This window comes from Dromaius novaehollandiae, chromosome 2, assembly GCF_036370855.1.
Source record: "Dromaius novaehollandiae isolate bDroNov1 chromosome 2, bDroNov1.hap1, whole genome shotgun sequence".
Taxonomy (NCBI): Eukaryota; Metazoa; Chordata; class Aves; order Casuariiformes; family Dromaiidae; genus Dromaius; species Dromaius novaehollandiae.
Genome location: NC_088099.1, coordinates 155773513 through 155786206, shown reverse-complemented (window position 1 = coordinate 155786206; position 12694 = coordinate 155773513). Strand labels below are relative to the sequence as shown.

Below are 12694 nucleotides of genomic sequence, written 5' to 3'. Positions count from 1 at the left end.
TTAACTAAGGCAAGAGATGTAAGACAGAAGAATCCACAGTGGTATAACATAGAATCATTAGCATTTTGCTAAGAAAATCCTTCACATATTTAGCTTAGCCTAACATCTAGAATTTATATTTAGAAGAGGAACACAGGATAAACCAACCACGCAATCAAAACAACGCACGCAAACAAGAAAAGAGACTGGAAGTATTTGGGGAAGTATTCCTGGATTCCCAGAACCAAAGAACTGTAGCATACTCACACATTCCTGGGACAAAAGGGTTTTTTTCCTACTGATTTTGTAGTGGATTTGACAGTTGCTACAATCTCATCTAACATTATGTGCTAAACTATTTATTTTAGATGAACTGTATAATATCATCTGATATGGGTAATATACATGTACAACATTTTTGGGGCATGAGACAAAGATAAACAACCATTGTACTAAATGACAGTTTAAAAGAATCTTCCAAACACTTTTATGTCTGGTTAGTATCAAGAGAGCAGTTCCAGTTTTGTATCTCTGCACTGGCACACAGAAGTGGAATATGAGACGTTTCCTTGGTGGAAAATCAACTGTGGATATTAGAAACAAAGAATACATGGACTTCTACCTGCTGAGCTGCAAGCATGTATGATTTTGAAGTCTTACTGTGTCCCTGATGAAATACGTAAAAGTGTTTGAGTGAGCGAAAAACATACTGCGAGAGCAATGTATTAGTGAGAACACTTTTTAATGCAAAACATATTTCAGAATTATTTGAGGGGAAAAAATACTTTCCTCACTCCCAAAAACGAAGGAATTTTGGTATGCTCATGGAGAAGATCAAGCTTTAATTTTAAAGTTTAGACAGCAGAGAAAGTCTGCAATATATACTTATGATTTTGTGGACAAGGATGTATATATTCAGTTCAAAGATCAAAGAAAACCCATGCAGTCTAATTACCACAGAGTTGAGAAGTCACCTAACTCAGCAGAATATAGACTTTGTATATACATTAAAAAAAGATTTGTTTCAAAAATTTATCAACAAAGAAAGCCTCCTGTTTGAAAAAGAGTAAGAGTCAGTTAAATACATTTTATTAGTAATAGTGTCAACTGCAACTTATGTGGCAAGTCTGTAGTTTGCAAAACATTGATGATTTGAAAGTGCTAACAAGTTTAATGTACATTCAAGTACATTGCTTCAATTTGAAGTGTACTTTCTCTACTAGAGCATGTGAATGTATTTTTGCTAATGCTAACACTGAATTTCCCACTTCAACCTTCTAAATATCATTACTCTCCTAGGACCAAAGGTGTCCAGAATTTCTGCAAACTGACAAACAACAAGACTGAGACACCTGTCCTTTACACACAAGAAAAAAAGATCAACCTTTCATACTTGAGTACCTAAATCTGTGCTTAGGCGTCTAAACAAATAGCTCGATTTTCAAAGGCCAAATTTTGTAGGAAGTGAAAGTAACTCACGCTTTTACAACATTCGTCTGGTTTTCGATTTTTCTTTCTAGAATAACCTCTGTATTCTATCAGGCCCAGAAAATAAGCACATTTTTTTCATGCATGTAGATGCATTCACAGGTCATTCGTGTTTGATCGCAATAAAGCCTGCATTCAGTCAACTTTCGCTTAGCCCAGGGAGAAAGCAACTGCAGCAGCGCATGCTCCTGGGACAACGCTGGACACCCAAAAAGTACAGGGAGGATGTTCACCAATGTCAATGTGCCATGCAAACCCTCTGCAACATCCTCACGGGCCAGCGCATTTGCTTCCTTCATCTCTGAAGCGTTTGATCCAGTGGCTGACTGCGAGGCAATGACGCCCAGCCGCGTAGGTGGGAGACCCTTTGGACTGGAGCTGGACAGACAACCGAAAGGCCTCAACCTCCTCTTCAGCAGGCAAAGAAAAGTCCTAAGTGAAAATACGCTGGTATCTATCGTTGACTTTGTAGCATAATAACCAGTGCTATTACTGTTAACTGAAAGAGAACCCCCCTCCCCAAAAGCAAAATCAGCTATTTAGCCACAGCAAAGTTGTGCCTCCTTGCGTCATGCTGCTTCATGTTCTTTGCTATTTCTCTCACAAAATGTCCAGTAAGAGACTTTTCTTTTCAGGACTCTATTTCTTCCATCACTTCCATCACTATAGTTCGAGGGCCGGTCAGGATGAGGTTGCTCACTGTCCTGTAATCCACGTGGAGAACGTTGAGGCCGTTGACAGAAACGACAAATTGGCAAACCTGAGGAGAAAGGCAAGCAGCAGAAGTTGTGCATTTGAGCTTTTTCAGTAAAATTATGTACACAGACGTACTATCAACACTTGGGTCTGCATGAACCCCAGGACTCTTCATATTGCCTCATTCAGCACCCTTAAGAAATATACACTTCTTAGAATTAGCTTGGCAAGTTAATTTCACATACAACTTTTTGGGAATACCAAACTGCAAACTTTGCTTGCAAACTTAAGTTTGACTTAAACCCTTTCATGGAAACCATTCAGACAACATTTGGTAGTTAAGTAAGTGTATGGGCTGTGTTTCTAGACTCAGGACAAAGTCTGAATAGCAACTACACTAAATTCAGGGTCAGAACTTCCTCTAGGGCAAACTGACCTCATAGGAGCCAAATTCTGGGAAATAATATAATGGAAAATGAAGTCATTCAGTCCTCAAACAGGTTAAAATGCCTCACTGGTTTTCAAGAGATATTCCTGTACAAATTCAATTCTTTCTACTTTTTCTGTACATGTTCTTTTTTTTTTTTTTTTTTCTCCTTCTGGAAAGTATGAAACATTATTCAGTTTTAAATATGCTAATATTTTGTTTTTAAAAACCATACTGAATTCAAATATTGAAATTTTTTGTGGATCAGAGGCATTTTCTGTCAAAAAATCTTGACAGAAATATTCTGACCAACTCCACTACAGATCTTAATAGAGTCAGAGAAAATCAGAGAAAAAAGTCACATCAACATTGCAAAAAACTGAAGAGGAGAAGAAAGACAACAGCACTGATTCCTCAAAAAACATTAAGCTTTCTCTGGTTCTAATCATAATATTACAGTACTTGTTAAAAAGGTCAAAAACATGTAGTGTCTAGATCTGTGTTTTTAATGATGAAAATACAGAGCCTAAAGCAATAATATCATCCTGATGTTTCAATGAAAACAGCACATTCCCTAGAAGGTTATCTTACTCTCAAGTGATCTTGAGTCTATGCAAGATGCTATGAAGAGAGTATCACTTTAAGAATTTTCACACATTATTTTATATTTTAACCTTTTATATTTAGGCAGAAACACCATACAGCAATTTATGTGGGGGAACTGGGAAACAGCTCTGGTGTCTTACATTCCTAGCTCTAAAGCAGATTTTTTGCAACACAAGTCAAGTCATTAAACTTGTGCACCAGCTACCTTCCCTCTGCAAAACAGGGCTTTAGTGTGGTGAAACTCAATTCATATTTGTGTAAAATGTACAGAATGTAGCTATCAATGTTCCTTTTAAGGAAAATTATAGAGGAAGCAATGCCAACCCAAAAATGTAACGTTTCATCAAAAATGCTACCAGTGCTTTTCGTCTCTGCTGTCTGGAGTCTGTTCACAGGAAAGGCAGCAGCAGCCCCTAAAGGGGAGACTCAAAACTCTCTCGTACCTCATCCCTTCAAACTCTTCACTGACCTGCAGGGCTGAAGATCCTGCAATTCTGCCTTACTGGTAGCCGAAACAATCACTGAAGTGTGGAAATAAGCTATACCCTTTTAGCCACTTCTGTGGCAGTATGGCTGTATCTTTCCTATACATTTACATACTGTCAACTGCAACTAGTACTGGTAAAACAGTTCCACTTTTGCATGCAGGAGCCTTCCCAGTTTTAAGGACTTTGGCTGAAAAGGGTAACTGATTATCCTCTTCAGTGTGTCTCAATTAGAATTTAAGAGGTATGTCTATTTAGTATAAAATACAGATTTCTGCAGTATCTATATGTTGTTCAACTCCCAGCAGTATTTCCCAATGCTTTCTATGGCTTTCCAAGATTGTATCAGATTTTACTGAATTATAGCTCTGGTTCCAAGATAATATTTGGGTTGATGTAAAACAGACTTGCAGAAATAACATTGTCTCTTCTGGTTTAATGCAGTTTTTGGAAGTCGAAGGGCTGACGTTTGTTTTACTGCTGCATATTCTCAGACGTCTCAAATTACTGGAATCCCAATGCATGGTGCTCATGTTCGGCCAGGGACAGGCATGCAAGTGTGTGATGGATAAATCTGCATGCTGGATCATGTAATGGGCGTTGGGGGCCCCCAGGCAGTGTCCCTGGCAGAAGAGCAGCTTTCCAGACGTGCCAGCCGCTTGCATTAGGGGTGCAACGGTGTAAGTGTGGAAGTTACAGACACCGCGGTAGTGTGAACAGTGATCCAGATGCCAAAGAGTGAGTTTCTTGCTCAAAAATCTTGACATGTCTACTTGCTAGAGCCATTTCTTTTAGTGCATGTCCCTGACAGTATTATTAATCAGCAATGTGTATGGGCTGAGAAGAGTCCCTCTGCGCTTTGCTTTGCACTGGATCCCAATGGCATATTAGTTGCACCATTTTGTAGTAGATAGGATTAGATGCAAAAGGGCACCCAAGCCAGAAATGAAGGGAAATGTAGAGAGGACAACAAAACACAGAAGAGAGTACGTGTCCTAAAATAGCATTAAAAGACTGGTGAGGAATAGCAGAGAGCTGAGACCGAAGAGCCGATCCCCCTGGGTGGCAGAAGGCTCTCTCCTCTGCCAGCATTTCGCCAGCGGTCCCTAAGGGCCGAGTTCCTGCAAATTCCAGATCCGTCTTCTTCCGGGATAAGGAAATGTGGAGCCATTTGCGAGGTCCTGCTGTCGCTGTGTGGGGAGAGGGGTGTTCACAGGCCCGAGAGCCGAGGGATGCTGAGGGCAACAGTGCCCTTAGTTCAGTCCTTTTTGCTCTCAAATGTCACAGTGATTTAATGTTACATCTATAAAAACATTTCAAAAATCTGAAAGTGTTCAGCTCACAACTGTGGCTGGTTTCAGTTATGGTTAAGGGCTTTGTAACTCTAAACATGTAAATTTTCTCTGTTGGTTTCCACATATTGGTGAGTCTAATAGATAACAAAGTAAAGTTAAAAGAGTCTGAAAGAGCCTTTATTACTCATTTCCTCATAGCTCTCTGAGGAGCTTGAAAGGAGATAAGCATCCATTTTTATCTATCAAACTTCAAGACATGACAAAACCCAGAATTTACTCTGACCATTTTGGTCGGCAGGATGTAGTGATATAAAAAACACATAAACAATAAGTTAAATTAAGTAGCAGTGAAACAAAAGGGCTCCCTTAACTACTTTTAATATTTACATTTTACATTAATAAACATTTATTGGCAACTATTCCTTTTTCCCACCATGGGATACAACAGCCCACAGAAGATCACTCTGCTTTAGTCAGAAATTTAGGCGAGACAGACGGCGAGATGCTCCAGGGGGATGTCAGGGACAGACTGGCATTTTAGCTTTTTAAAATAATAACAGGTATAAGCAGGGAATTGCGCAAACGCCTTAAAACAAATTATTTAATAAATGCATTGCAGACCTGTTGCTAATTCTTACCCAGCTGTCTGCCTTATGATGACCTGAATATTTATCAGTGCTACAAGAATACTATCTAAGAATAGACAGTTACATCTAGATCCACAGACATTCAGGTGCTATTGACCATATAGGTTTTAGTCAAATATCCTTATAGATTTAGGCCTTGATTTCCAGACTTTTTTCAATTTAATACTCCAAAAAAAACTTTTAAAATGTTCTTTGATTTTTAGAGGCACACTCTTTAGAAGGGTGCTAAGAAAGATCATAAAGAGCTAGAAGTTCCCGCAGCAGTATTTGGCTTAAATGATGATTGCCGAGTTTTTTGGAACAATCCTAAAAAAAGCACTTAATTTTATAGGTGTAATGAATGCAACCATTAATCATTGGTAGTGAACCAAGGAACAACCACACAGAGTCAACAGATAATATATCTCAAAACAGCAGGACAAGACCATTATTACACAGTCACTTTAATTGGACATAAATCTTAAAAAAAAAAAACGCTAGACAAAGATGCATTTTCAGTGGACCTGTTGTCCCACTCGCACGGCGACATGAACGCCCGTGTCAGCAGAAAGGAGGCAGCAGGGACGCGTGGCCGCGGGTGGTTGTGGGACTGCCCTTTTCAACAGCCACAAAAACATATGCCAGATTTAAGTGACCGTGGTTTCAGGTGCTAATTCACAACTGATTTGTCACTTCCTCTCAGCGTCAGGATCAGTGTCTAGAAGCCACTCTGATTTTTTCATTGACTCTTTCTTTAAGAGTATAAACTCCTTTACAGCTCATAACCGTATGTGCACCAAAGAAATCAACCCTACCAAATACAAAGCAGGCTTGCACATCCCAAATACAAAGCTAGGTTATGCGATGACACATCAAAAACAGCGGCAAAATTACTGACTTTGAGCAGTGCCAAGGTGTTACCCAGTTATGTGGGCAGACCATCAGGGTCTAAGGCTGTAATCCGTGAAGCCTCTACAAGCAAGTTGCCTCCTTCAGCAAAACCAAGGTCCAAGACACTGCAAGGTTTTCATGGGCCGTTTGTCACTGACGGGCGTTAGCAGCGTAAAGAGACGCGGAAAACCTTGCGACTAATTAACTTCCATTGCAGGTGGGACAGTTACAGTCCATGCGGCAACTGCGTAAACAGCAACCTTAGTACAGCTGATGGGAGAGAGTGAAATCCAGCCGCCTTGACTGTTCACTGCAGCGCAGGCAGGATTTCACCCGGGGCCGAGGCCAGGTCGGGGCCACACTGCTGCAAACCAGATCCCCTGAAACCAAGGGACTTCGGTAGCTGTTAGCACAGTGCACAGAAACATGCCGTTGCTTGGAAAGCTGTACGTGCCTCTTTCACCACGGCACAGCCTGGCTTTAACCCTCCGTGCTGTTTATCGTTCGTAAGCACACTGATTTACCTATAGGTATTGGGTAGTTTATGAAGCGTTCGCTTGATTACCAGCTGATGTGACACAAAAGCCACACCGATAACTTCTACTTTGTTTAAGAAACTCCCCCAAGATGTATGTAAAAATATAGTCTTTCCTGGGAAAACTTGTTAGCGTCCAATAGAAATTATAGGCAAATAAAAGAGTTATTTTCAACCCTGGCAAATTCATAAGCAATTTTCCTGAGAACTACAATGAAAGCTGCTACAGTAAAAGTTGTGTCAGAGCTACCTGAAGAGAATAATTCAACACCTTTACACAACAAGACTGATACCAGAATTTACAATGTAACTATTTCCAAAAAGTCCAGTGTTAGTCTTTTGCCTTTCTTTGCACTAATGAAAATTAAAATAAAAACAATTTAAAAGAAATGTCTGTTTAAATTTCCATTTTAGACATACACTCAAGAATTATAAATAAATGCTCTTTCCATGTCCCACTAATCCTACTGGGACAAGGATCAGCTGGCTGGTTTGAGTAGCTCAAGCTTATAATTATTTCATTATGGTATTCTGAAACTCACAGTGATCTTCCAGAACAAAAATTCTCCATGGGTGAATAGCAAAAACGTGTCTTTTGTATGCTTAATCTACATGAGAAATCTGCAAGATCCTTATTTCTTCTAAACATCAGGTCATGCTGTCGGTGCAAAATACAAGGTTAAGAAAACCTAATTGTAGTCACACATGCAAACTGTGGCTGAAAAATGAACATTTTGCAATTATCAAATGAGATGTCTTAAGCTGAATACTCGAAAACTCAAGGTATTCACATTTTATAGTCACTTTTTAAAACTGGGCCCAACTCTGACAGAGAAAATTTTCTGGTCAATTCTTGTGGCATACCCATAGCTATCACTTGCAAAAGTTGCTAAACTGCTGAAACTGAGAAGGAAAAAGCAAACAAAAAAAAGAAAAAGGTATTCTTTACCATCACTTGTTTAAAAATGTGATTCTCCTTCTCCCCTGCCCTTATTTTTACATTACATGCATCTGTTTTGGCTTTCCTTGTTTTGCTGCCAGATTTTGGCAAAATTTGGAGATTTCAGCACTACAAAAATATGACATGTGAACGTCAGCTTCCCAGCTATCAGCAAGGAGGACAGGGACATCCAGGCTTCCAACATTTTAAAGAAATAGTTTTGCTTGAAATGTGATTTTCCCACCCTCATCTTCCCCTTGCTCCTCTGGGGGCACTGGGAACTTCTGCTCCCATTCACGCCTCCTAAGCATGGCTGGGCTCTCAAGCAAACAGATGGAAACCAAAAAGTGATTTTTTTTTAAATCTAATGTAAGTATAAAATATGAAGGAGTTGAAAAAGGAAAGAAAGTCAACCCTTACTCCCATCTCAGAGCATCACTTTGTCACAGAGGTTTCTCTCTCCTCGGGGATCAGAGAAGTAATCTTTCTTTGGCAGCAGCCTACACTTAGATCAGTAAACTGCAGCCTAAGTTTTCAGAAAACTTGAAGTCCCAGTGAAATCAGTGACAAGATGGCTGTGGGGGAGAAGGAACAAGCACAGAGAAATCTGAGGCAGAGAGGGCACAGGGCTAAATTCTCCTTCTTTCATGCCTACATGCACACAACCTGCGTGTGTGCAGATATGCAGGTTGCTCTTTTTTACTAAGTAACAACCTGCATGTATGCAGATAGGCAGGTTGTTCTTTTTAATAAGTAACCCATAGCTATAAACCCCAGGAATCCCAGTGCTCAGCAAATAGCCCAGGCGGCAGAGATTCTGCACATGGTGCCACAGAAGATCCTAAGGAAGATACAAGATTAGCCTCCTAAATAAAAGCAAACACAGACAGTCCTGAGGTATTTTCTCCCACTCCCCTAATCTGCCACATTGGAATGAGGAAGAGATGGAAATCAGAGGTCCTAAAAGCTGTGTTTCCACTTAGATTTCTCTCTCTCTCTCTCTCTCTCTCTCTCTTTTTTTAAATCAGGATTCATGCAATCTGTCTGGCATTGATAAATCAAAGCCGGAACCTGACAACTTGAAAACTACTGTATGTCACCCAAAGGTTAAAAAAATCATGCCGTGTCCCTTTCAACATAACTGAAGTTACTGCGTGAAACAGAATAAATTGCAGCTGTGTGTTCAGCTCTGCAAATATCTCTAGCGAACGTGTAATTGGCTGTAGAGTGGGTGGTGTGGGAGCAGGCAAGGAGCCAGGTCTTGCATAAACAAGACATCTCTAGAGAGATGCACTTCTTGTTCAATCTTTACACCAGTGTTAAGTTGACCGACTGTCACATCCTCACGCTAGCAAATGCTTACTAGAAAACCATGGCGCAATGCACGGCAGAGAAAACCAACAAACAAAAATAACCATATAATTATGGCTCTGCATCTTGATCTGTAACTGCAGTCAGGTATGGGTGGGTTGCCTGAGCTAAGCTTCAGCACGGGCTGAAGGTGCAGGGTTGTTTACAGAAAGCACAGTCACACTTTTTTGAGAAAAGGACCTGAATTTTTTATGGCATTCCAAACTCATAGGAGTCTGCCTGGAAAAAAAATCAGAAATTCGCCAACGCAATGTAAACCTAATTGAGACACAGTTTTCCAAAGGGCCTCAGCATTAGCTGAAGCAGCCTCTCCCTTCCTCCCCCCTAGCAGGATTCAATGGGAATTTTAGGTTTAAGTTAGAGGGGGGAAGGAGCTGGACTGCAAGTCCTCCTCTCGCTTCAGAAGAGGCGGCCTGGGACCTGCGCACGAGGCTCAGCTCTGCGGTCGTGCGGCTCCAGCGGCTCGTTCACCGACTGCCAGACAAACACCAACCCCGCGAGCAGCCTCCTCAAGCGGGTTACTCACACAGATAAATCAAAGCCATCTAGAGACACCTGGAGGGCAATAATAACAAGAGCCGAATTCCCTGAGACGCAAATCTTCCATAAATCAGATCCAAGGAATAGGGAAGTTTAGGTCACTGCTGCTGGTGGCACTAACCGGGACCCAGCGTGTAAGACAAGTGACCGAATCTGAGGCCAGGCAGGAAATACCCACAGGTAAAGGAGAGCTGGACCGAGCCACCGCAAGAAAGCAAGCCAGTGACTGCATGCTTAACTCTACGGACGTTATTATACAGTGTAATTTTATGCCTACCACAGAATAGCCCTGAAAACGTTAAATAACTCAGACAGCTAAAGATGGGTCTGGGTGAAATACTACATCAGCAGCCAAGGAACAGAGAGTCTTAGCTTAGAAATAATCTCTGCTTATGCTTGGGTTGACATTTTAGTGAGTTTTTTTTTTTTCCTGGTATATCCACACTTAAACTACAGTTGCTAAAAGAAAAACACTCATTATAAATAAGGAACTTATAAACTACATAAAAAATTACTGACAAGGTCAAGAGTAGTTAGGCTAAACTAACTAAATATAGTTAAATATAGTTAGTTTAGGGCCCATACTACTTAAACAAAATAACCCCCAAAGCAGCCAAAACAAGCAAGATACAAGGATGGTCATATCTCCACAGGGCACCCTTGGTATCCTGCAACATCAAGACTGTAATGAGCACAAATGGTCTGCACCATTTGAGACAAACAGCTGCTCTCTGTTTTCGCAGACAAAAGTGCAATTGTTTTCCCACGTGTTTGACTAGCTAAACAGAGCCTTGGCTTTAATGCAACATGTTTCCCTAATTATTTGCTTATATTATTAAAGGAAGCCAGCTTGTGTCTTGAGCAGCAACGGGAAAACACAATAAGAATTGCGATGACGGGCCCTATTAAGGCCAAGCTGATGAGCAGCTCCATCCCTCAGATGGGTTCGCTGCAAATAGTTACAACCGCCACAGCACTATAAATGAAAGAGCAGCTGAGGACCTCTTCGAGGCTTCAAGTGAAACTTTATATATTGCTACCTGATCTAATAATACAAAATGCTTTTAATTCTCAATTGCGAGCAAAAGCAGTTCAGCATTTTGCCATACGGGGCTCTAATTTTCTGCCTATTTATAGAAATTTCTGACACTTTCTTTTTTTACTTTCAATTCTTCTGCAGAAATCCAGCGGGACAAGTTTTTTAGATGACAGTCCACTTTAGGGAGCCGTGACTACCTATGAGGGACCTGCAATAGCCTAAGAAAGCTCAGGCAAGTGTAAGACCACAGCTGTCCTGTCTGGCACTAAATCTCACCGTTAAATGGGCTATAGACCAGGCTGGAATTTAGAAGCTGTATGAAAACACAAGTGCAGCACTGTTTTACAGTGCAGCTGAAACCAAGACTGCTTTCTCTCCTTCTGAATGGATACAGCTGTAGGACTTCGGAAACAATCAAGAAAGCACTTTCATAAGGGTGCAGGGTGTATAATTATCTGGGTTACCATGCCATAAAACTCCACTTACTCAAAGAGAATTTGTAAATCCACTTTTTATTAAAATAATGTGACTTAATTAAAAAAAACCCCTTCCAATTATGAGCCTGCAGGCATTTTTTCTAAATCGTATTCGCTGTTGATAAAAAGGAGGCAATGCACAGACACAAGTACAGTAGGTCACTTGTTGCCCAACAGCATTTTAGGTGACTGGCCTATAAACAAGATAAATTCTAATGTCATCTACATTACTGTGAATGCAGAAGGCAGAGCTCTGATGTATTATGAAACATTGCATATTTGCTTAAGATTTTCGGTCTTGTAAAGAAAAAAGTATTATTTTATTGCCCAGTAAAGCTCTCTCTCTTTTAAATCAGTCTTTAGAAAAAAATACACAGAGTTATTGGAAATATAATGCCATTTCATGTCTTCTGTAGGCCAAAATTCAGGTCAGGTATAAGCAAGTAAAACCCTGCCAAATTCGAGTCCCATAAGTTCAGAAATATTGCAAATTCACTTTTAAAGGTGAAACTTATACCCAAAATGCTAAATCAACTCTTTACTTTCTATTTTACATAGGATTTCCCACTGCCTTAATTCCTGTAGTTGCTTAACAGTTTCCCCGCAGAGACTAGCATGGCTCTTCTTGTTCAAAAGCAGGACTAAAAATCAAGGGAAGTGGAAAGCATAAAAAAATGTTCCTCTCTGTTTTCTTTCATGTGTGGTGGTCTGTAGTTTAAGCTGGAGGGACGCATGAGTACTGTGCTGCCCTTCTGCACGGGAGTGGATATATCCCTTTAAATTGCAGGGGGTAACTTCTCACACACAGAATTTTGACTTCTTTACCATTTAACACAGCCCCTGACAGCCATGGCAAGCACCTAGCCTGTAGTCCAGGATAACGCCAGCTGATTTTTTTTAATTGACTTGACATCCACCAACTCAGAAGAGAGTCCATCAGTGCAAATGCAGCCCAGCACCACATCTACTGGGTGGTGACTGCACGCACTGGAATTAATGCAAACACAAATTCCTCGTCAGGAGGAGGAGGATGGCTTAGAAAGAGGAGAGCTGTACAAACTGAACTACTGAAACTCAGTGGAGCCCATGCAGTGGTAACATTGCTGCACTGGAGTCTTTAGATACGGTTGGTAAAGCTGAATCCACATGGTGCTTTGAGCTGGGGAACCCAAGACCATCCTGAGACACACTGTGAAGCACAGCCCCAGGAGATAAAAGCAAACCTGGAGTCTTTCATTTGTACTGATACCAAAACAGATCTACTCATCAAACTTTTCTATTATTTCAGATTTGCTTGGCA

At 40.7% G+C, this 12694-nt stretch overlaps 1 protein-coding gene across 2 annotated transcripts in view; it reads right to left on the bottom strand.

The window, feature by feature from the left end:
* Nucleotides 1–704: 704 nt before the first annotated feature.
* DEPTOR (DEP domain containing MTOR interacting protein) overlaps nt 705–12694 on the bottom strand; it is a 75040-nt gene continuing 63050 nt past the window's right edge. For both annotated transcript variants that reach the window (XM_064507832.1, XM_026110115.2), the window contains one exon: nt 705–2227. In XM_064507832.1, the coding sequence (XP_064363902.1) occupies nt 2099–2227 (129 nt within the window). In that variant the 3' untranslated portion in view covers nt 705–2098. The remainder of the gene's footprint in view (nt 2228–12694) is intronic.